Below are 22,827 nucleotides of genomic sequence, written 5' to 3'. Positions count from 1 at the left end.
CCCATAAACTCTCTCGCTCTTTTTCTCTTGCTCACACACACATACACACACACAAACACACACACTCACACCCATTAACCATTCTTCTTTCTTTTAATTTGTTAAGCAAATGTATTTGCCATAGCTGGATGCATTTGTGCAAAGGTGAATTCTTGGGGACTTTGGCCCCTGAATGGCCTATAGCGGCATTCTGCCATTCACGCATTCATTAACTGAGGGGTGAGGAGTGAAAGGAGCGGGCTTGTATTTTCTCAAACTGAGGGGCCAGCATGGAGCTCCTCTTCCATGAGCCGCAGGGGTCTCTCTACATATGTTCTCAACATCCAGCCATTGTCACATCTTCTGAAAAGCTCAAAAGGACAGGACCCCCTTCAAACACAAAAAAACAACACAGGCCAGTAGTAACAACTGTTGGCTTTTAGATTCAGTATAACAAAATTGCCCTTTGCCTCTCCCCTCCCACCCTCCCTTGCTTTACTCTGACCTCACACTCTCATGGGAGAACTCACAAGATTGTTTCCTTCATGACGGTCATATATAGCAAGTAACCTCACTTGAAGTCATATTTACCGCTAATCTCAGTATGCCAATTTCCCAGGCAAGGGGAAAGTACAGTTTTTGCACCATATTGATCTCAGAGACAGTTCTTCACAATTGCACAATCAGAGAAGGCGGCGATAACCCTGATCTCTTTTATGTCGAGGCCATATGCGTATTGACTGCAGAGCTGGCAACCTTAAATGCTCCATATGCAATTGGCAGAGTGTTGAACAGATCAGCTGGTGTTAGCTGGCAGAAGAGGGTCAGACTGTCTCTCCACTCCCTTCTTCTATCTTCCCTCCCACTCTTTTTCTCTAATACCCCCCCTCCCTCACCATGAGGTTCTGGATGTCTTCCAGCCACATTAGGGGAAGGGAAATCCCAGACTGTTGGTATAAGCTTTTCAATACTACAGGGAGATTATGTTATCAGAAAGGTAAACTTCACTGTTAGGGGTAAAATGTTCTGCTGCACTTCAGAAGCATGGACCACAGAATTCAGGATAGGAAGAGAGAGTCAGATAAGTAGCTAGAGAAAGATTTCAGAGAACGTGTCAGATTTGTAAAATTGCAGTGATGGGAGTTTTTTCCTACCTTTGCAATGGTAATGCCCTTTTGTGCTCAGCAAAAGCAAACTTTAAATTTTACAATTAGCCCCTTGGCGCCCCTGGTCTTCCTTCTTTCTCAACCCCTGCTAACCCCCCGCTAACCCTTACTAACCCCTGTAAAGACAAGGGTTGGCCTAGCAATGAAAACAGGAAGCACTCAGATGCAAAGATACCTCTCTGGGCTCTGGCCTTGTCTTTTTGACTAGTGTAAAGTCTCCAACACCTATGAAAATAAATAAGGAACCTCAGGAGCAATCGGGGCCAAATTGAAAGTTTTCCTTAAGTGTGTGCACTCAAACAAGGGAGTGAGGGATCGTAGGAGAGAGGGAGAGCGGTCAGTCAGACGAGCAAGTAGGTAGCCAACTAGAGCATCAAGCGTCTCAAGTTCTGTGCTGGGCCACCCTTTGGCCTGGGTGTTTTGGGAAATGCTGTTAAGCTGCTAAGCCAGGTGTATTGGTCCCCTGGGCTCCTTGAAAGGGAAGTGATATATCCTTTAGTCATTTAGAGAGTCCTTGGACTGTGAAGTAGAACTAAATGTTCAGCTCTGAAATGTTTATGTATGGGTAGATGGTATTTAAATGTAGCTATTAGTATAATTGGCTTTTATCATCCTAAATGTAACACCAGTACAAGTATTGACTAATGAGCTATGTTTTGACTGAAAAGTGAAATGTACCTACGAGAACAGTAAAGATACCAGTGCAGATAACACAGGTGTTCACCAGAGCGAGGAGCGTCTTAGAGTTAAGAGCATTGTGCTGAAAACATCATTAGGTACACTAGTGACAGTAGCTATCCCCCCTGCCCCACCCACACATGCGCACACTCCCGATCCAAGCCCAACATAGCATTAGTCTCCATGACGACAGGGTGTCATCGTCAGGTCGAGCCCTCCTATGGGAGCTGCTCTCTCTGCCACCCTTTATAGACGCACATAAAAGAGTCGGCTAGGGTCATTCACAAGACATGGATGCAGGCACGGCCAAACCTGGCAACGGATGTTTGTTCCATACGATAAACAAGTGTACAAGTCCATTCCTCAAAAAGAGAGGACATGTTGTTTGAGTAGACTAAACAGTCAGCCCTGTAGTATCCCCAGTTTTGTTTAAGCTCCTCTAGTCCTTCTAATCCTTGTGTGTTGTTCCAGTACAAGCAGCATTTAGCTGGTGCAGACACACATCTGCAAACAGTTTGAAATAGCCCTTCCTCCTTTTACATCGAACTGCCATATTTGTTGGTGCCTACTTTTTCTTTCCCATACACATGGCACAGTACTTTTTTTTCAATAAACAAATAGTCGACTTACCTATAATTTCATTTAACTGAGCGGTTCAATAAAAAAAATAATAATTGTGTTTGATAATAGATCAGACAAAAAAGTTTTACGTTGAAAATATTATTCAAAGTAACTTTAGCCTCTTTTTGTTGACTGCAAAACATAAAAATCTGTTTGCTTGTCCATCTCTCTAGGTTGTTGATAGTTTGGATGAACAAAGGCGAGGCAGGGGTTGGCTTTAGGGGTAAGAGCAGGGGGTGTAAGGAGGGGACTCCTAAGGGTCACAGAGGTGGACGCCTGGAGGAGGCCCACACACTAATCTGTCATGTGCTTGTTTGCCTCAGGAGCTCAAAAGTCAGTCCTCCAGTCACCCGTAGCAACCCGGGCGACAATTTGGTTCACTGCCACTGCCTGAATGTGTGATCATCAGTGGAAAACGCAGGAAAAAGAGTCATCACATGGTTACTTTTGTGACAAGACCCACTGCTCCCTGTGTGTTTGCAAAACAGATGTTAGTGACAATATGACAGGATAGTTTGGTGATGTTTGGCACAGGGGTAATTGAAAGTCATTGATAATGAGTGTGGAAGAGACCTTTGGGGGGGGTGGGGGTGGGGGGTTCGAGGTTTGGTGCCTAGCTATTGTCTAGCCTCTGTGTTCTAATGCTGGCTGCTCAGCGACCCTGGAAAACAGACACAAGCCACCTCAGTCTGCCATCTGTTCTTCCCCAGCCAGTACACCACAGAGGGCCTAACGCAGCAGTGGCAGACCCTCACAGAGAAATTAGGCTTATTTTACTCAAGAATGTTAATCTGCAAAGAAGAAAACAGAATGAGTAAATGAGTAAAATAAATCAAGTTTTTGTTTTCATTGCAGAGCAACTATGGCATTGTTTTCAAATGCTAGTGTGTCACAGCTCTTATGACTGACAAAAGCTTTGTTTACAGTGCTTTGGCATAAATGGTAGGTGTTTCTAGAGATTTAGTGCTGTATTAGAATGTAATAAACCCTAATTCGTTTCATGCTCCAACATCAGACCTTTACACTTTGCCCTCTAATCCAGATCTGTCACAGTTCCACTTCAAAGCCAACTAACCCCACTTGGAATCTACTGACATATAAAGCGTGGCACATTAGCCTCGCGTTCACTATACGCTGAAAAAAATTGTTGGCATGTTTTTTTGTAGTTTTTTTCCCCCCTCTTAATCCCATAGCTTGCTTATTCTCAAAATGAGCATCATATTATATTGTGTATCTTTTAACGCTGGGATACCTGCACAAACACACCACTTCTCCTCCTCCGTTTTTCCTCTCATTTCCATCCCTTCCAGTTAATTTTCACTCCTGCTGCTTGCATCTTAATGCAGGTTGTTTAATGAAGTAGCAGAAATGAGTGCTTTCGCTGAGGGACTGTTTACGGTACATTCCCACTGCATGGAGGTGATTAAGTTGCGTGAAATTCCACGGTGTTTGCAAAAGAAAAAAGAGAGAGCAACCTACAAATTATCCTCCAGCAAAAATAAAATAATAATAGTAATAATAACACGTTTCACGAAAGGTGATATTATATGCATTTCTTTAAATAATGGTTTTAAATAAGGTGTCCCGGGCGAAGAGCTCCAGCACAGCATGACTTTGACTGGCCCCTGTGGAGGTGACTGCACATGCCCTGACCACAGCAGACTACAAACAGAACTCAGCCTGTCAAGGCTGCTCAGATTTATAAACTTACAGCTCACAACAGTTGAGAGACTTCCAAGAACACACGTGCAGAGAAAGGAGGATGCTTCTTTACGTCTGTGTGCTCCACTGAGAATTGACCCCAGTTCAGTAACGTTTCCCTGCCTTCAGCACTGCTGTCCATTTCTTATGTAGTAATAACACTGATCCAAGCTAGGACCTGGCTGAGCCAGCTCAGCGGGACATGGGACAGAATGACATCATATGCAGTGAGGGAGCCCAGCGTCTGCGATAGTGAACATGCCCCTGGTTAAAAAACAAGGTTATTAAGATGGTCGGAGCTGATTGTGTAGGATTTTCCTCCCTTTGACACTTTTCGGGTTATCTTATTCAAAACAAAATATATAAGAGGATTTTGGTTTGACGTCTTAAAACTAGTTCCCTTAAATTACCCCTTACCCTTCCAGAATATCCACCCGGGAGGCTGGTCTCATTGCCCCCGCGGTTGATTGCAGGGTTGTGGCAAGAGCTGTTAGAGCAGTGGCGGCTGCTTGCTGGGGACCATGGAGGCCAATGAGATTCTGCTGCAGGCCTCCAAGCTGCCCCACTATTGCTTTGATATTCATCTCACACCAAGAGGAGAAAATGCAAAAGGGAAAAGGAGCAGCACAGGCATGGAAATGGCAAGCCGGGCTAAAAAATGGGAGGGAGGCAAGGAAAGAGAGATGGATGGAGGCACGGAGTATAAATCAAAAACAGACTATGAGTTTCACTGTTTGGTTTGTCATGGGAGCCTAGCTGCACCAAATCCCACTCCTGCCATTTTGTGTGATTTTTCTCCCCTCCCGTCCAACTCTTCTCAAATGCATGCTTTTGTTTTGCCCGGCTCTTAGTCCAGGGGTAGGCAGTGGGATTCCTGCACAGTGGGGTCCTTATAACTGGGAGCCATGCCTCTTGTTCTCACCTCTTCCCCCCACTTCCTCACCTTTTCATTTTCCCCCATTGATATCCTATCTCTATTCCCTCTCTGAACATATGGACTGTTTTTTTTTTTTTAAGAGAGAGCTCAGTCCACATCAAAGACCCAGGCTGAGCAGGTCAATTTGTTGCTCCTTTCCCCGACTCTTCCCCCTCCACTAGCCACAGTAGACCTTCCCTGCACTGCAACCATTTACCCAGAATGCTTCATTGCTCAAGCATTTCTGCTCAGCGCTTATACCGAGCCATGTGTTGTGTCTGCTCTCCACACAGAGCAGATGTAGTTCACTCCAGAACTCTGGATTTCTCTGTAGCCAAGTCCCTCCAAGATCATGTAAGGCTGAGCAAATGAGCATGTGTGATAGATAACAGTCTCTCTATCAAAAGTAGGCTTTATCACACACTGATAAGAAAAAGCAGATGGATAGAGGAAGAAGAGAACCAATGAAAAATCACATAGGAAAAAAACCCCCCAAATATATAAATCCAAATCTAAGCAGAACAGGCCTTGGCTCCAGATGTGAATCTCTCTTAATATTGATCTTGGGGAAAGCCAGTCCCCTACATCCCCAGGGCTGCACCAACTGACACACAAAGCACCTCTCTAAAGCCAATAAACCCGCTTGTACAATTATTTAGATAAAGAGGGTAACAACAGGAGTATATGCCTCCCAAACCAGCACCTCCTCCTTGGCTCTCATGCTCCTTCTCCAACTCCTCCTTTTCCTCTTTCTTCTCCAGCAATAGGATGAAGAAATGTAAAAGAGTGCAAGTGTGTGTGCGTGTGTGGAGGGGGCAAATGTGTAATTAGCCACACATTTCTGAATCCTCCTTAATGTTCATTACTGAAACCAGGGGCAATTACAAGTTCAAAGAGGTTTAGGGCACCCGCAGCCTGCATAATCAGTCACAAATTAGGCACCGCTCATTTGTCATAGCACAGCATGCACACTTTTACATGCACACAGAAACACACATGCATGCATATTGTCAGAGTTGAGTCATAGATAGGCTGACAGGCATCAATTTCCACAGAGGCACAAATCTCAGCTACCCGAAGGCAGTAAGTTAGGCTGCCCAATCCTCTTATGCTCTGAAGCTTTGTTGTCTTTACACAACAGCAAACACCACTGACACCTTCACCCTAACTTGCTTTACGTTACACTGTATCCTGCTTGCAATCATCCTCTTATAAGCGTCCTGTTTGCATCTACAATCCCTCCCACCACCTGTCCTATCTTGTCTCCCTTTTACAGCTTTTTTTTTAAACGGCTGTTTTCGTCTGTGTCAGTCTCTACCCACCTGGCTGCGTCTCTGCAACACGTGACAGTGTGCGTTTCATGTCTGTCCCCGGAGGTGTATCTCAGTTACCTCTGGGGCTGGGTCACAATAGCTAATCCTGTCTTCAGGTGGCTGTTTAGCACACTGAGAGGAGAGCTCGCAGAACCGGAGGTGAGCTCCTGTTACAGGACTCCCTGACCAGGGGTCACCTCCAACACTGTCAGAATGCGCACTGATACATGCACAAACAGACATGCACTCGTATACTGGCAGATGCATGCACACAGGCATACTTACAATCTAGAATACACACACACATTGAGCCTGCTTATCTAGCCCAGGTGGTTCAACCTTCATCTCCCCTCTTTCTTGTTCTTCTTTATCTTCCTACTGTAATACCATTCATCTAGTCTTTCCGTGACTTCTCTCATTCCCAGATCACTCTGAGTCTTGTTCACATTAGGATTCCCTGATATGATCTCCATGAAGACTTGCTCGAGTGCCCATGCGTTGCCTGTCCAGCCCGACAAGCTGCTCTCACACAGGGGCACAGTTAGGTCTCTAGTGAATTGAATGGAGTCCTATCATGTGTGGCTCTGCCTCAGCATAGTAGGAGAGAGAACTCATTTTTCACTGAGGGAATGACATCCATCTCAGCAGCCAAACGCTGGCTGTTTCATTAAGTAACCCATCCAGGCAGACAGATGTGTTCACCACACAGCCATGTTTGCCTATGCAAGAGCGTGTATTAACCCACAATCCTTTGGGGGAGATTAATAGGGTACCAGCCCCTTTCCATTGATTATCTCCATGCCATTTTCCCCTCCTTTTCTTGGCTAGATATTAAAAACTAATGAAGCCTATTGAAATCAGGAACCGCAAGTCTCTTCACGGATCATTTTAGGTTATTTGGACTCAAACAGAGAAGGATCTCTTTAAGGCACAGTTTGAGTCGAATTAAGAAAATAAATGTGGAGAGCAGTGTTGAAGAAACAAGAGGGAAAAAAGAGGGGAGAGTGTGACTGTAAAAAGATGTGTGTTTAAGAAACGACAACTCCACTCCGACACATGGAGCGGAGACATGGCAGATGTTTGCAATTCCAGAAGATAGCAAAGCATTCCTAGTGTTAGAGCCATGTCCTAATTGCCATAATGGAGGTGGTAAGCACTGACAGTAATGGAATCGTGGGGATCTATCCCCAGCAACCTGAATTAGGGGCTGCCTGGCAGATCCACTTCAAGATGGCCTGTGTGGCTTTTATGTCAAGATGACTTGTTTTCACTGATCCCATTCTCATCCTTGCCATGGTCTTAGAACTTGAAGTCTTTGGGTTGGGGTTGGTAGAAGGTGGTGCAGAGATGAGGGTGTGAAGTAGATCAGTATGAAAGATTGGGCCAGTGAGTGAGGAAAGAGTTAACAGCGTCTATGTGATGGGCTCACCTCTGCACCAGGCCTGTTGAAAGGCGGCGGGGTGCTGTCGGGGAAAATGACTTCCTGAGACATTACCATCAATCACCAGACAGGTCAGGCCCCCCAATCCCGCCATGAGGATGGAAGAGAGAAGAGGGGGATGGGGATGTAGGATTAGACTAGAGGGGACGAAAACAGGGAAGAAGACCGTTGAGGAACAGACTATTAACAATCTCTTCCTCTCGCTGTTGGACTGTTTTATATCCTTCTCTTCCTCTGCCTATCTGTCTCTTCATGTCTTTCTCTGTTTCTATTTTCCGGTCCTCCATAAAACGGCTACCCGGGCATTCAGGAATGGCCCCTGCTGGTCAGAGTCCTCTCCTCAGCTCAATTGCATCATTAATTATTCCACAGGCAGTGGGCTAGAAGCAAATCTAAAGAGAGGAAGAGAAATAGAGAGTGAGCAAGAGTTAGATGGGGAGATGGGGGACAGCTGTCTAACACCCCCAGTTGGTCTCGGTCTCACTCTCTGTCTCTGTCTCTCTCTCTCTCTTTCCGCAAATGAAGGATGGGAGAGGGGAGGGGCTTGGGTTACCTCAGTGAGCGGTTGTGTTACATTCCTGAGAAGGGAGGTGGGGTTGGGAGGGGGGTTCAACGAGTTGTTGAAAAGAACACAGTCGCTTGTCAACAGCCTCAGAGCTGAGGAGCCATGATGCCTTGCATCAGGCCTGCAGGTCAGTGACCTTCTGTTGTGCCCAGATAGAGAGAGGTAGGGGAAAACAGTGAAAAGAAAAAAACAAAACAACCGCATGGATGGTATGTGTCACTGCTTGTCTGTGACAGAGGTCAGTGAAAAGTCTCAAAATTTCCTAAGCCTTCTCTTTGCATCCTCAGCCACATACCACTGTACGTGTGCAGTGCCTGAGTGCCTGCGGATTATCCTTCTTCAAAGTACTAATAGAATAGAAGGGAGAGAAGAGGCAGACGGAAAAGGAAAGAGAAAACGGCAAGCGCTGGCAGTCGTGCTAAAATGGCCCATTAGATTTAAGGAGTAAAAGTTCATCAGCTTTATTAATGGGAAGGTATATAAATGAAGTATGAATTACCTGACTTTTATGGAGTGGCGAGAGTGAAACTAGAGTGTCTTATGATATAATGTTTTAGTGAGCTGTTCTGAGCGCTCTGATGAGCAGGCTGCAGAGAGGAGGAGGGTGAGGAAAGAAAGAGTGGAGAGAGGGAGAGAGAAAGTGTGCTGGGGTCCCCTGAGTCCAGCGACTGGAAGGTTGCCTGATTGTTGCAAACATGTATAGCTGATCTGGTTAACCTGGAGACATGACCTATTCTATGGAAGAATTTCCTGCACAAAAACCTTCAGTTAAACATGTCTGCATATGCACATTTCTAAACATGCATGCATGCAAACATGCAATAAATGCATAAGACATAAGCATAAGGACAAACACATATGCCAACACACACACAGACACACATGCTCCCCAGCATCCTGTAATAAGCAGTAAGCTGAGCTAGCTGATGGTCATCCTCCCATGGGGCTGCTGGGTGGCTGCCAACTTCCTGCCTGCTTTGTCAGTGGATAAAGCGGCTAACAAACGAGAGGGCTGTAGCTAGGCAGGCCAGCCAGGGCAAAGGTCACCTCGGCCTGCGGGCAGGATTGAGCCTAAGAGCACTACAAGCAGGGAGAAAATGGGATGGAAGAATGCACCTAAAGATTGGCTGCTATTGACCAGACTAAAAGCAACACAAGCCTCTTCTCTTCTCTTCTCTTCTCTTCTCTTCTCTTCTCTTCTCTTCTCTTCTCTTCTCTTCTCTTCTCTTCTCTTCTCTTCTCTTCTCTTCTCTTCTCTTCTCCTCTTGGCAGCACTTCATAAAGGCATTTTAACTCCTGTCACATGCCGACCCTCCTTTGAGAAACATTAAGAAAGTGAAAGATCCTGAGGGCATTTGTCAGTCCACACAGCCCCATGCAGCCAGCCGCCCCTGGGTGTTGAGCAATGACAGGAGATATCTCCTTGACTCATACACTCCTAGATGAAAGGGGAGCTCAGAAGACTTGCATTTCTGAAAGGCAAAAATTGTAGTCAGTAAAAGAGAACAGACACAACAGGTAGGGGCAGGGTGGTGACTGATCAGGGCTTGGCTGACTTTGTTCCCTGGAAGTACTTGTGATCTCAGATGAATGCACCTATGCTTACTAGCGGCTATGTTCGTCCGGCTCACTGACAGAGATGTGATCTGAAGTGTCTTCCTGCCATGGACCTTCTTTTACTGGCAGAGGGTAGAGAAAAAGGGAGGCAGAGAAGGAAAAGAGATAAAATGTTTCTTTCCACCCCAGCTGTCCATTTGGAGGGGGAGAAAATTTGACATGGTTGACTTGAACACATTTAGCATCATTAGCAAACAGGAAGTGTCCCCCGCAGCTGTTTTTTGGTAGGGGAGGGGTTGTTTCTGACTGCAATGTAATGGACAAATGTTACCAACCGTGTTTGCCTTTGATTCTTGACCTGAAAACAAAAATTGACATTACAAATGTCCTATGATATCTTCCAAATTGGCTTGACATTCCACAGTGGGCCCTGGGGGTTTCTTGTTTGTCCTCTGTAAGTGGTTGTGCTCTCGTTGTTGTGTCCTGAGGCTTACTATTAGAACGCACTGGCCTTTCTCTTGAGAATGTGGAGTCTTAAAGAAACAGAGGGAGAGAGTAGAAAGAGAGAGGGATAGAGCTAAAGGAGGTGCTGGATGTGTATTTGAATACTTATTCTCATTAAGTTAATTCACAGTGAAAGGGAGATCCGTCAAGTGGAAACTCTCAGAAGCTTCTATTTGAAGAGCGAACACCCCCCCCCCCCCTTTTTTTTCTGTAGCTCAATCTGTCCATCTTACCAAATGAATCTGTTTCTATTTCAATTGAAGATCAGCCCCACTTTACTTTGACTTAGGAAGTTAAACAAAGTATAAGGAACATAATAGAGTAAGAGGGTAAACGTAGAGCGACTCTGTATGTTAATATTAAGTACTTTTTCCAACAAGCTCTTAGTTGTAAGTGCTTTACTGTCTTGACACCAGCCCCTGTTTTCCTGACATTTCTATGGGATGGTTTCCAACACTCTGTATTCCTGTAGTATACATTCGTCTCAAATGTACTTTGATACAATGTATTTTTAATTGATTACAAATTACTTTTTAAATCAGTTGCTCATAGCTTCTAAAAAAAATGTCATGTTTCAGCCCCAGAAAACGACTGCTTCCTTTGTAGCATGTGCACACTACTGCGTGTTACTAAACCAGTGCCGATGTTTATTCAGAGATTCACGTTGCCATGACTTTGTGACTGGCAACAATAACGCGTGGTGCGAATATTGAGCTGTCTCATGCAGGCAAAGTGACTGGATCGACTGCTATGACCAACCCAGCAAACCTCTAATGATCTCTTCATAGGTTTGAAAAGTACCGTGCAAAGGCAAAACACCAGTCATTTCACAATTTAACAAGCAACATCATAGCACAAAATGGAACAGGAGAGTCATTACTAAGAATTATTTTTTAAAAATTCCACCAAAGGTTGGAAAATGTATACCAATAAAGTTTTAATAGGAACAAATCCCTCTGTAGGATGATCCTTTGGCTCGGCTGTAGTCATTGCAAGAACATGTTTTAAAGATTTCTTGAGAGCAAGTAGTGAGCGTGGCTGTGTGTTGACATCATGCAAGCTAGAAAGGAGAGCAGAACAGAGCTGGGTGCCCCTGAGCAGGCAGTTACCACAACAAAGCCAGCAGCCTGGACTGAAAAACCAGGCCAAATTCCTGCCCTCTAGGACCTGGCTTAAAGCTTGAGCGGAAACTTTGAAAAAGGGGGACGAGACGAGATGAGAGGAAAGGAGAAGCGATGAGGTGAACTAAAGAGGGTACGAGATGAGGGCAAAGGGGTTAGTGAGTATAGCAAGAGAAGTATTGCTGTTGGGACCTATAGAGTACAGTGGGAGAAGGAGAGATTGAAGGAAACAAGAGAGAGATAGAAAACCAGGGCCCACACTGCAAGGATGGAAGGATCGCATTCCTCCTCTTGAAAGCACAGGGGCAGCCATGCGGTGAAAAAATAAGCCATGATCTCAATCTGACGATTAGACAGGCGCATTTCTGTGTTATGTCTCCCGGCCACAAGTGGACCGGGGTCTGCAACACAGCACACATGCAGTTTGTAGATATAACTGTTGGCAACGACTAATAGATTTGTGGTTGAGCTCAACAGAAACTCATCTGGGAGTTTCATTTTGATTTCTGTGTACATAATGAGCAGGGGTTTTTTTTATTTATTTTTTAAAAACATTTTTATCTCCTCTATTGGATAAAATGATATCTTTCATTTCATTATGCATGATAGAATTTGGAGGTGTTACCCTAAAACATCGCAGTCTTTTTGTTGGTCGATCGCTAAGTCTGGAGGTGCATTGGGATTGTGTGGGAGTGATTGCTATTTAGCCTCATGGAGCTTGGTACAATCAGATGCCTATATCTTTCACATCCTCCAGGGTTATTTCCTCACCCTCTCTTCCATTCATTCCGCTCTTACTCTTGCTGGAGCTTGGCAGGCAAACGGGGCAGTTATGCCGTAGAGCTTCTCTACAACCTTGCACTGTCTCCAGTGAACATAAATTAATGGTGTAGAGCAAACAGGCTGCTGGCAGAGGTCCAGGAGCTGGCTTCAGGAGCCCAGCCAGCGATTGTTGTGGGGGGCCGTGGCAGCAACAGCAGTAGTAGTACTGATACACTGCCAACCAGCCAGCCAGTCAGAGAGTCAGACAGACAGACTGGGGGCCCTTTTGCTCTATAATAGATGCCGCAGGCCTCACCAGTCCACCTTGTATTTGCAATCATCACTGTTTTACTGTCAGAGGGCAGTCCACTGAGAGCCCTTATACTTACTGTGGAAGCTTTGGAGTTTGCAGCGAGAGCAAGACAAGTGTAGTGGTATGTTCTGAATGCAGATCGTATGAGGTGTAGATATGGATGTACTTTTATTTGCTGTTATCAGAGGTTGGCATGCAGTGCGTGCGGTTTGTTGTTTGGCGTCATGTGAGTTCTGTTTATAAGCTGGCAGTATCCCTGTGTGTGTAGTCGAGTGAGAGCAAGAGCGAGAGAGAAAGGGAAACCAGCAGGGTTGAGTCATTGAGTCATGTGGCATTCTTGCCTGTTTTCAGACTGTTGTCAGGAAGCAGTGTAGTTCCCAGTGAAATAAAGCAAACACCCAAATAACCCTCAACTGCCTCCCACCTCCATTTCCCTCAAATCACACAAAAACAGGGAGAAAGAGAGAACAGAGTAGAGAAAGTTGGAGATGAGCTTGAACGTAGGGAAGGACAACAGCATTTTTTTAACTTTCAAAAGTCCCACATATGTATACCCAAGTTTGCTATTCTTACTTCAGAGTCCATTAAAAACATCACAGTTATTTAGAATCAGTTACATAAATAAACTGATCTTTTAAACAGTAAAGCTGGATTATTTACCAATTGCAAATTTCTTGCAAATTTCTACTCACTATTACCAAATTCAACCACAAATAATTTTTTTTGCATTTATTCAGACAAATTTGAAAAGTTGATTTCTCAGAAATAGAACGCACTTCTCTTTTTAATTGTCATGTGCCCGTCCATTTGATGTCTACAGATGGACGTAATTAACTGTATTCTTCAATATAAATCACAAAACCTGTCAGAAACCTGCGACTAAAAAGCCAACCATTAGGTAGGCTGTGTGCATAGTAAACACTCGCGAGGATTCAAAAACTCCAACTGGATTTATTTGTCATATCTGTTTGATCTCTCAGTAATGCTGATATGCATTCAATCTCATTGTCATTTGTCAAAGAAGCCAATTGTAACATTATTAACAGCGCCAACTTGATATTTAAAATGTGCCAATCTTACCCCAGCTCAATGCCAAATCCATATTAAAATGTCATTCCTATATTTGATTGCGTTTATTTCTGACAGTGAATATTATTATCATCCTCCAGTCACTTTGATTAAAAACAAATATGATTCCAATCAGTGTGTGGAAGGCGTATATGAAAGGAAATATTGAGATGTAATATTTCCGTAAATTTAGATACAGAAGAGTCACAATAAAGTCCACCAGTGGCTCCAACACATGAAAAAGTTCTGTATCTGTGTAGCAAATGCTTTTTTTAAAAAATTAATTAAAGTTACCATGAAAATCAAAAAGAGGTTAAGCTAAATCACCCCATTGATCCCGAGTATATTCTTTGTGTTGTCATTGCACTGAGGGTAAACAGCCAATGGCCTTTGATTTCCTGTGAGTCATTAGCATGGAATTGGTTTGCAAGCCACTGTAACCTTGTGACCTGCCTCTATAACTCATGTCACACACTGATGATGTAATTCATCAATGGGGTCCAACTGCAGCTCATGCAAGGAGCTGCAGGTTCAGGGGGAAGAGTGAAAGCCGCAGAGCAGGAAAAGTGGTGGGGGTTGTACGGAACAGCCGGGATAATGACCGGGCCACGGGATTTGATGATGGGTGCATATAGGTGTCAGGAGAGCACAAAAGTGATATATGACAAACTGGATGTTGGATGAGTAGATAGGTGTGCAAAAGGTGTGGTGTCAAGTTAAGACGGGTCCAGCGGTAGATGTGGTTATTGCATACAATGAAATGCCAAGCTGCTAAGCTGGATTCAGGCGGGTGGTGGTGGTGGGGGTGAGGGTGGGGTCAAGGACCGTACGCAGCAGATGCTAGAGCTACCTCAGCTTGTAATGTTCAGCAACCACAGGGGCCATTACATCCAGCACTATCAGAGAGCACAGAGCACATCAAACCCTGTAATTTAGCCAGCAGTCGGTCACACACACACACACACACACACACACACACACACACACACACACACACACACACACACACACACACACAGAAGTACAAGCACAGCTCAATTCTTAGGAAAAGACAGAATTTGGTCCACCTGCGTATGCATCGGTGTTTGTGTTGATGTTTGTCTGAGTGGGGTTTTTTTTTTAAGGTCAGACTGCAGGAGCTAGACAACATGTGCCCATCAGGATAATGTGCCCTGTTCCATTAACAGGTTTCAGAATAATTAACGGGGTTGTTTCGAACCGAGACTCGCGCTGCCGGGACAACAAATTGAAACTGCTCATGTCTGCCTCTAATTATTTATAGACTGCTTTACATTTTGTGGTCAATCTTCTTTTAAGGATATTGGCTGTGGTGTTTGTAACTGAACATATTGAGTGGTTCCAAAGCCAGTGGGGAGGTTATCAATACCATCTTTGATCTTCCACTGTGTTTGTGTTCCTTCCATTAAATACTCATGTCATATGTCCCCTGATGGTAGAGAGGGACATATCCAGGAAGATACACATTGGACTTTTTTTTTTCCAATCACTTTGCATTCAAGATTTTGCCATATATATATATATATATATATATATATATATATATATATATATATATATATATATATATATATGTATATATATATATATATATATATATATGTATATATATATATATATATATATATATATATATATATATATATATATATATATATATATATATGTATGTATTTGTATGTATTTGTATGTATTTTTTGTGGCAGTTAACAATCAACCATTCTCCAATTTCACAGCTACTCCAGACTTGTAACCACTAGGCCCACCATGTCAGCTTGTTTCTTATGTCTGTGTGTTTATGTTTGTGTGTGTGTGTGTGTGTCGCCAGGTCTGGTTTGCATTCTAATTCATAAAAAAATCACACATATGTCGGGCATGGAGGGTCAGCAACAAATGCAAGACAAAGAATGCCGAGCAGAGATGAAGAGAAGAGACTGATTATGTACTCATGCTGTTTGTATGTTGCAGTCTGTTTGCGTTTAGATTTGTTTCTCTGTGTGTACGCTCAGCAGTGCCTATGGGCGAATGCTTACAAGTATTAAGATTGCAGGGGGTGATCATCTGACACAGGGAGGTATAAGTAAGGAGGGGAAGAGGTATGAGCTGAACGAAATAGGATTTTTTTTTTCTTGTCTATGCGGTCAGAGTAAATCTCCTTACTCAGGGGTTTTGTGTGCGAGGGGGGCTTTAACATCCCCACTCTCCTTGATGAGACATCTTTCTTGTTTGTTCAAACCATTCATTACGTGGTGGCTGTTGGACGAGCCGTGCCGCTGGCCAGCGTATTTATCACCAGGCTAGAGCGCGCTCTGGCTGACAGTAGGCGATTGATGACCGGGTCTGGGGCTGAGAGGCTGAGGAAGCCTTAATACAATGTAAATGACCCACTCCCATTTCCAATTTAGGCTGCTCCTATCTCCACACTTCCATACGACATCATCTTTAGCCAGCTCTCTACTTGTGTAGGTTTTTAGGCGCATTTGCATACTCGAGGTTTATATAGTGTATACTTAAAAGGAAAAATGGATTAAAAAAAAGTATATATATATATATATATATATATATATATATATATATATATATATAAATATATATATATATATATATATATATAAATATATATATATAAAATAGAGCTTGTATCTTGTGCACCCTGTGGCTTCTCTTGAAAATGTTTACACAGAGACACACACAAATGTGCATACACACACACACACACAATACCTTGGCAACTCTGTCTCCGGTAGCCAAGGAAATGTCAACACCTGGCAATCAAAAAATGTATTTCTATGCAAGCATTATCATCTTTCCTTTGTTAATGATTTTAGCATATTAAAAGGGACTAAGTACACAAGTACAAATCAGATTAATCCCCCTCTGCAGCCGGGAGTCATTATTTGTCCAATCTCAGCCTTGTTTGTTATTAATTGTGCACATTCCTCAAACCATTTTTTCATCCCTTCTTTAATTAAAACAGACTACATTTAAACAGGCAGGGCTACCTGAAAGGAGGAATCTCCTTCTCTGCTGATATGACTTCTCATATAAATTATTACAGCGGTAAATGAGAAAATGCTTCTTGAGCAACTGCTATCATTTCAAGTTAAAATTCAATTCAATTAACACGAGCTGGGCATACATTGCCAGCTGTGAAATGTGCTCAATGAGCATATACCCGGAAAGGAACTGAAACAATCAAATTAAAGTTTTGAAGATTTAAGGTATTTTTCTTTTTGGGGGGAGGGGGAGTTATAAACATCACCTCAAAAAGGATTTGTGTGTGTGTGTTTTGATTTGTAGGTGTCAGGTCTATGAATAATTTTCATCTGTCTATTTGCATTTCTGTTTGCACGTGCTTGTGTGCATGCATGCTTTCTGTTTACAGCGGCTGAATGAAACACATAGTGTCTCATTTGTTTCGTTTGCGTGCGCCCCGACTCCTAATCTGGCCCTTAAAGACATCTGTCACCAGCGATCACTGTTGTTTTGTCATGCTTCATAGCAGGCCCAGGGGGAGCAAGGCAGCCCAAGGTCTGCCATTTATATCAGCCAATGTTCTCTAGATTGGACCTGACACAAATAGTATCATTGCAGACCTTGTTGGAGAATTACATTTTCAGGTAAAAATCTTGGCATATCTGTGGAGCACATTTCACAGCATTCTCTTCTTTTAGCATTAGTCTCTTTTCAGCTGCTCTCTATGAAAGAGCCACCACCGGGATACATGTCAGACATTCAAGGAAAGATAAATGTATTCTCCACAAATCTTCACCCACTCAATCTGTTGCTGTGCCGGTATGTTATAAAAGGATTCTCAGACACCACAATATATGGCTTAGGCCTACTGGAAAGTCATGTTTGTCAAAGTGTGTATGGTCATAAGTGTCTTTTCTTTCTGGAGGTGTGCTATATGTTGTTTTTGTGTAGGCAGGGTGGGGATAAAGAATGGGGGTTATCACTGGTGACAGTGTTAACAAACTTGTTTGGCCAGCTCCTACAGGTTTTGCACTAAACTGTGCGTGTGTGTTTGTGTGTGTGTGTAGGTGTGTGTGTGTGTGTGTATGTATGCGTGGGTGTGGACACGTGTATGGTGTGAATGTCTATAATGTGCAAGAGGCAGCATTGGGTGGAGGTCATGAGAAGGTCCAGTCTTAAGTTACACAATGCAACAAACACAGGAACATATTGAATAGATACAGTAATAAGCAACAGCCATGAACTTGACTCGAAGCACGTGTTCGTTTTCCAGCGCTTCGCTATACGAGTGCTTACATGCATGGATATTTATGCTAATCTGTATGTCAAAGAGGCTCATGTATGTGTTTGTTTCTCTCTCTCTGCTTGCTCCTGCAGCACCCATACCCTTCTGAAGAGCAGAAGAAGCAGCTAGCCCAAGACACGGGCCTCACCATCTTGCAAGTAAACAACTGGTGAGTCAAGATTTCCGCTTGCCCTATCTCCACCACCAGCATCGCTCTGCCTTTTATTTTCAAAAGCCTTCGCCTCCCTCTCCCCATCAGCCAAGACGGCTAATGCTCCTAAAGTGTGAAAACCGTTTATGTACATCCCTCCCCATCGCTCACAGACACATGCAGAGGTTCACACATAGACATACACACAGACAACCTTTGTAACATTATTATATGTAAGCTACCAGGATGTTCCGGTGTTATCTGTAAAGTGTTCCGCGGCTAAGTCAGTGGTCTTTGTGGTTTGATGCACATGTATTCACTGGGATATATTTAAGGGAGACAGGCACTGATCATAAGCTACCCCTACAGCCCCCACACCCACCCCACCCCTTCATCCAAAACCATACCTACCACCGCCACTGGTGCCCCCACAAAAGGCAAAACTGCCTTTCCACCCCCTCCCCATTTTACACCAGCTATATGGTGGATTAAGGTTTTGGTGGCCTGGCCAGCAGGGCCTTTGTAGATGGCTTAGCACATAACTGGGGGTGGTGGATTAAATAAAATGATCACAGAAGCAAAGAAATGATACAGGAATTACTTATCAAAATACTAGCCCAGGTTTTATCTGCAGCTTAATTTTGTTCAGTACATTCTCAGGGTGATGTTCAGATTAATTGAACTGACAGCTTCCTTTCAAAATTCCGGGAAGGTATTTGCACGGATTTCAGGTCTTACACAAACTTAATTATATGGAACCCCATTTTATCATTCTAATTCCATGTAGCGGGGGTTCTATTTACAAATGACAAGTCTGTGCCTTTTATTCACAGCTTTCCTTAATATATTTATCAAAGCGGGTTCATTTACAAAGTGCTCTATCTGTTGGGTACAGGCAGGCTGACATTAACGAAGCTTTTAGGTTTATCAGACTCGCAGCCTGACAAGCCACCCGAGGGTCAATTGATTTTTTGGTTCTGTGATTCATTTTTTTCTCATTTTTCCTGGATCACAATGAGAAACATGCCTGGAGAATTAGCCTGGTTTGTCGGCCTTATCTATCAGCCCCCTCCCTCGTGCTCCCCCCCACTATCTGACATACTCTGTCTCCTTCGTTTCTCTCTCTCTCGCTCGCTCCCTCTCTCTTTCTCTCCCCTTCTTTCTCACCCTTTGCTTTATTCCCTTCTAGCCAGGGGAAGTCAAGCTACTTAAATTGGCCACAGGAACCGGTGTTATCAGACTTTAATGCACCCTACAGTGTGGATAGCATTTCAATTACACTAGTAACCAAAGATTAGCCCCCGCTTGCCTGTTTCATGCCTCGTGCCACCGTTTCGGGACGCCATGCACCTTACCTACAGGAGCAGAAAATTGAGTTGCCTTGCCTGTGTCATGGTGATTAATGCAGAAATACTCTGCTAACCTGGGAGGAGAGAGAAATAGACAGAGACATAGACAGAGATAGATCTGAGACGAGTCCCTGCCTTCTCATTGGCCATGAAATTCAAGCCATCCATTTGGTCTGAAAGCATCTTGCACTGTGTAACATCCTTGAGCATACGCACACAGATGCATAATCACAGATGATCACAGAGCTGTATTAACTTTACACCAGGCCTCTTATAAAATACATACCAGTTACTGAAGAGGCTTGGAGTCCATTAGTGTATCTGTGGTGCATCCCGGCTGATGTCGGGAGGCCTGGGTGACTCTGCCACGTTACTGGCTATGTTACAGTAAGGGAAAGGTGAGAAGAAGGTGCAGAAGTTTTCCACTTTTTACTATCTAGGCTAGGTAGCGAGTTATAGTTAAATGTCTGACCTTTTTGTTTTTCTCTTTGATATTTGGTCCAGTGGCTGCTCAGATCATTCACCCCAGATATGACAGAACTTAGCCATATGAAATTCCTGTTTCAAAAAAACCCCCTCAAATTCCTGGCTGGTCCCTTGCATTGTTCTGTTATTCCCTTTGATGCATGGTTACTGCCATGTTACTGACCAGAGAGAGGGAGAGAGAGAGAGATAGCGACAGACAGGGGGGAAAAGAAGCAAAGGATGATTGGGGGGAATAGGGAGGGGATGGCCGCCGTCTTCGGTTTCCAGAGCTCTCCCTCGGGGAAAGGATGTGCTGAATCAGGGCTTTGTCCGCCGGCACAATCGCAGCCCAGCGAGGGCACAACGGTGCACTGTGTGATAGTCAATAGACAGTGCATCTCACTCTCTCCCCTTTTGCCCCATCAAACCTCCCAGCACCATCCCCTCCAAATGACACCTAGCTTTACATTTACCTGGAGCTCACCTGTGCAGGCAGAAAGCAAAACTCAACTGGTTTAAACCCTTTTGTCTCAGCGCCACACTCTGATACTCCGGCGGAGTCTAACTCGAGAATATATAATTAGAAAACAGCCTCACCTGTTTGTAGCCCACACGCCAACAGCTGTTTGATGTTAATAAGGGCAAAGGAAAGGGTTAAAGTCCACAATCTCATTGCTCTGGTGTTGAGCTTATGAGAGGAAAGACTTGATTATCCTGTTAATAGTTTCCCCTGCGTTCAAAGGTGTGTTTGTATGTGCATTATTACTAATGGGAACTTCAGAGATGTGTATGAGTATACAGTGTGTCAGGACACCATTAGTTGACCATTAGATAGTGTGGGGTTTTGTTTGCCCTGCTTACATTTGAGACAGCAGGCGTCATGCTAAGAGAACGTGGGAGTGGTCTGATATGTAATTGCATTTGTTTAAGATTGCAGGAAAAGGTGAGGGCCATGTCACACATGGCATTCTGGGATAGCGAAGTAGGTGAAATGGCAGACAGGTGTTCATAAGCTAAAGAAGCATTTAGAGTTTACAGTGTCTGGCGGCAAATTTGCCTTCCTCAGCAGCTCCCAGTGTCCTGCTATCATTCTGAACTAAATGGAGCCTGACCGAATCCTTTCATGTCTCAGCATCACACCCAGCACGATGTGCCCTCGCTCTCTGCCATAAACACACACACACACACCGACTGTCCTGCCGTTATTTACCACAGCACCAACGGGTACGCGCGCGCTCACACAGGCGGCATGTAACTACACACACAGGGTTATTACATGGGCCTGAGAGATGATGCCGATGACAGATGACTGAAAGAAATGGCATCTAAAAAAAGGAAGGAAATCGGCCCGTCATTATTCCCTCATCTCGCAGGCAGTCAGTTGGCCATTTCCATGGCTGAGTGAGGGGGGGGGGGGGGTTGTTGGGTTGCAGTCGGGTGGGGGTGGGGGTGCAGAACAAATCAGAGAGCGAATATGTCATTTGTTGGCATCGATGATAACTGACTGCTGTGCCACTGGACCACTAATAACAATAAAGAGGGCACTAAGCCACACTCTATTTTTACTTGTCTGCCTCCTCTCTACAGCCCAGGGGAGACTACATGCACAGACACACAAACACACACACAGTGAGGAGAGGCTCCAATTAGCGGCAGAAAGGAATACAATGAGTGAGTTATTAAGACACAGAGGCGGATCGCAGCCAACCTTTGCCCCCTGTCGGAGCACAGGTCACATGATAAGGGAAGGATATCCGCCAGACAACGGCGCCAAGCAGCCTGTGCCCACTGAGGAGATGAAATAGGCTCAATCTCTGTGGCAGTTCAGTGTGGAGTGTGGTGCACTGATTGTTTTCTCTTTTTTTTTTTGACCTTGAACAGTCGCCAACAAATAACTGTACATGTACTGTATTAGCAATAATATGTTTAATTACTCTGTTTTAAGAACAGAAGGATGTGCTCTGACTAAGCCAGCAAACTGCGTTATGTGCGACCAATGTCATTCATATGTCGAGTAACTGAGCAGGCAGGTGCACTGGGGAAATAAGCTAAACAGGACTGAAACAGGATCTTGAAAGAATGCCACAAATAAAATAAAAAATACATTAAATAAATAAGCAAATAAAAAATCAAAAGTCATTACAATTATATGCCTTTTGAACTTTAGCCTATCTATATAGAATCCCGATTATGACCCCCGATTGTGCTCTGCTGTGGCACAGCATGCAGATAAACTGAATTTAGATGGCTCTAAACTGACTGATCTGTAGCTCTCTTCACAGCAGGTTCCCCATTCCCATTCAGATCAACTCATCCTGGATCACCTCTAGATTTTACAGACTTTAAATCACTCGGCGGCGATACAAAGTGGCTGCACTGAAGGTTCATGTGCAAAATGTTAACATTTGTTTGTGGTGTCTGAAAACACGAAAGAGAAAAAGCAAAAGCAAATTTGTTCCTCCACTTAGAAAGCATTTTCCATCCCCCTTTCTCGGGCCAAAGAGACACTTAGGAACACTGCCTTTTACGATTTTATACGATTTTATGATTCTCTGGTTTGGCAGCGACGCCCATTATGAAATGCAAAATAATAACTAATATTTTCCAAATGTAACATAAAGTTATGAAACTGGCCTAGCCGCCTGTTTTTCCACATTCTTTATAAGTATTTACGTCTCATGAATCTCACACAGAGGCTTTTGAGGTCCCCCCAACCCCCACCCCGTACTCTGCTCACTGCCCACTCCCTACTTTTCTATCTCTTCTTTTCTACAACATTGGTGGGCTAGTTGACTGAAGTTGCTGGTTATCTGTCTAACTTTGACCCAGATGGAAATGTCATGCCTTTTTTTGGCTGCAACCAGGGACTCCCAGCAGT

The 22,827-nt window shown here is 44.0% G+C and overlaps 1 protein-coding gene across 8 annotated transcripts in view; it reads left to right on the top strand.

The window, feature by feature from the left end:
- The window catches only part of meis2a (Meis homeobox 2a), a 79,691-nt gene that overhangs the window by 35,695 nt on the left and 21,169 nt on the right, over positions 1 to 22,827 (top strand). For all 8 annotated transcript variants that reach the window (XM_080294054.1, XM_080294056.1, XM_026152674.2 and 5 more), the window contains exon 10: positions 18,077 to 18,153. In XM_080294054.1, coding sequence (XP_080150180.1) covers positions 18,077 to 18,153 — 77 coding nt within the window. The remainder of the gene's footprint in view (positions 1 to 18,076; positions 18,154 to 22,827) is intronic.

This window comes from Astatotilapia calliptera, chromosome 19 (genome assembly GCF_964374335.1).
Source record: "Astatotilapia calliptera chromosome 19, fAstCal68.1, whole genome shotgun sequence".
NCBI lineage: Eukaryota > Metazoa > Chordata > Actinopteri > Cichliformes > Cichlidae > Astatotilapia > Astatotilapia calliptera.
Note: the sequence above shows the minus strand (reverse complement) of the source record. Positions and strands in the feature narration are given on the sequence as shown.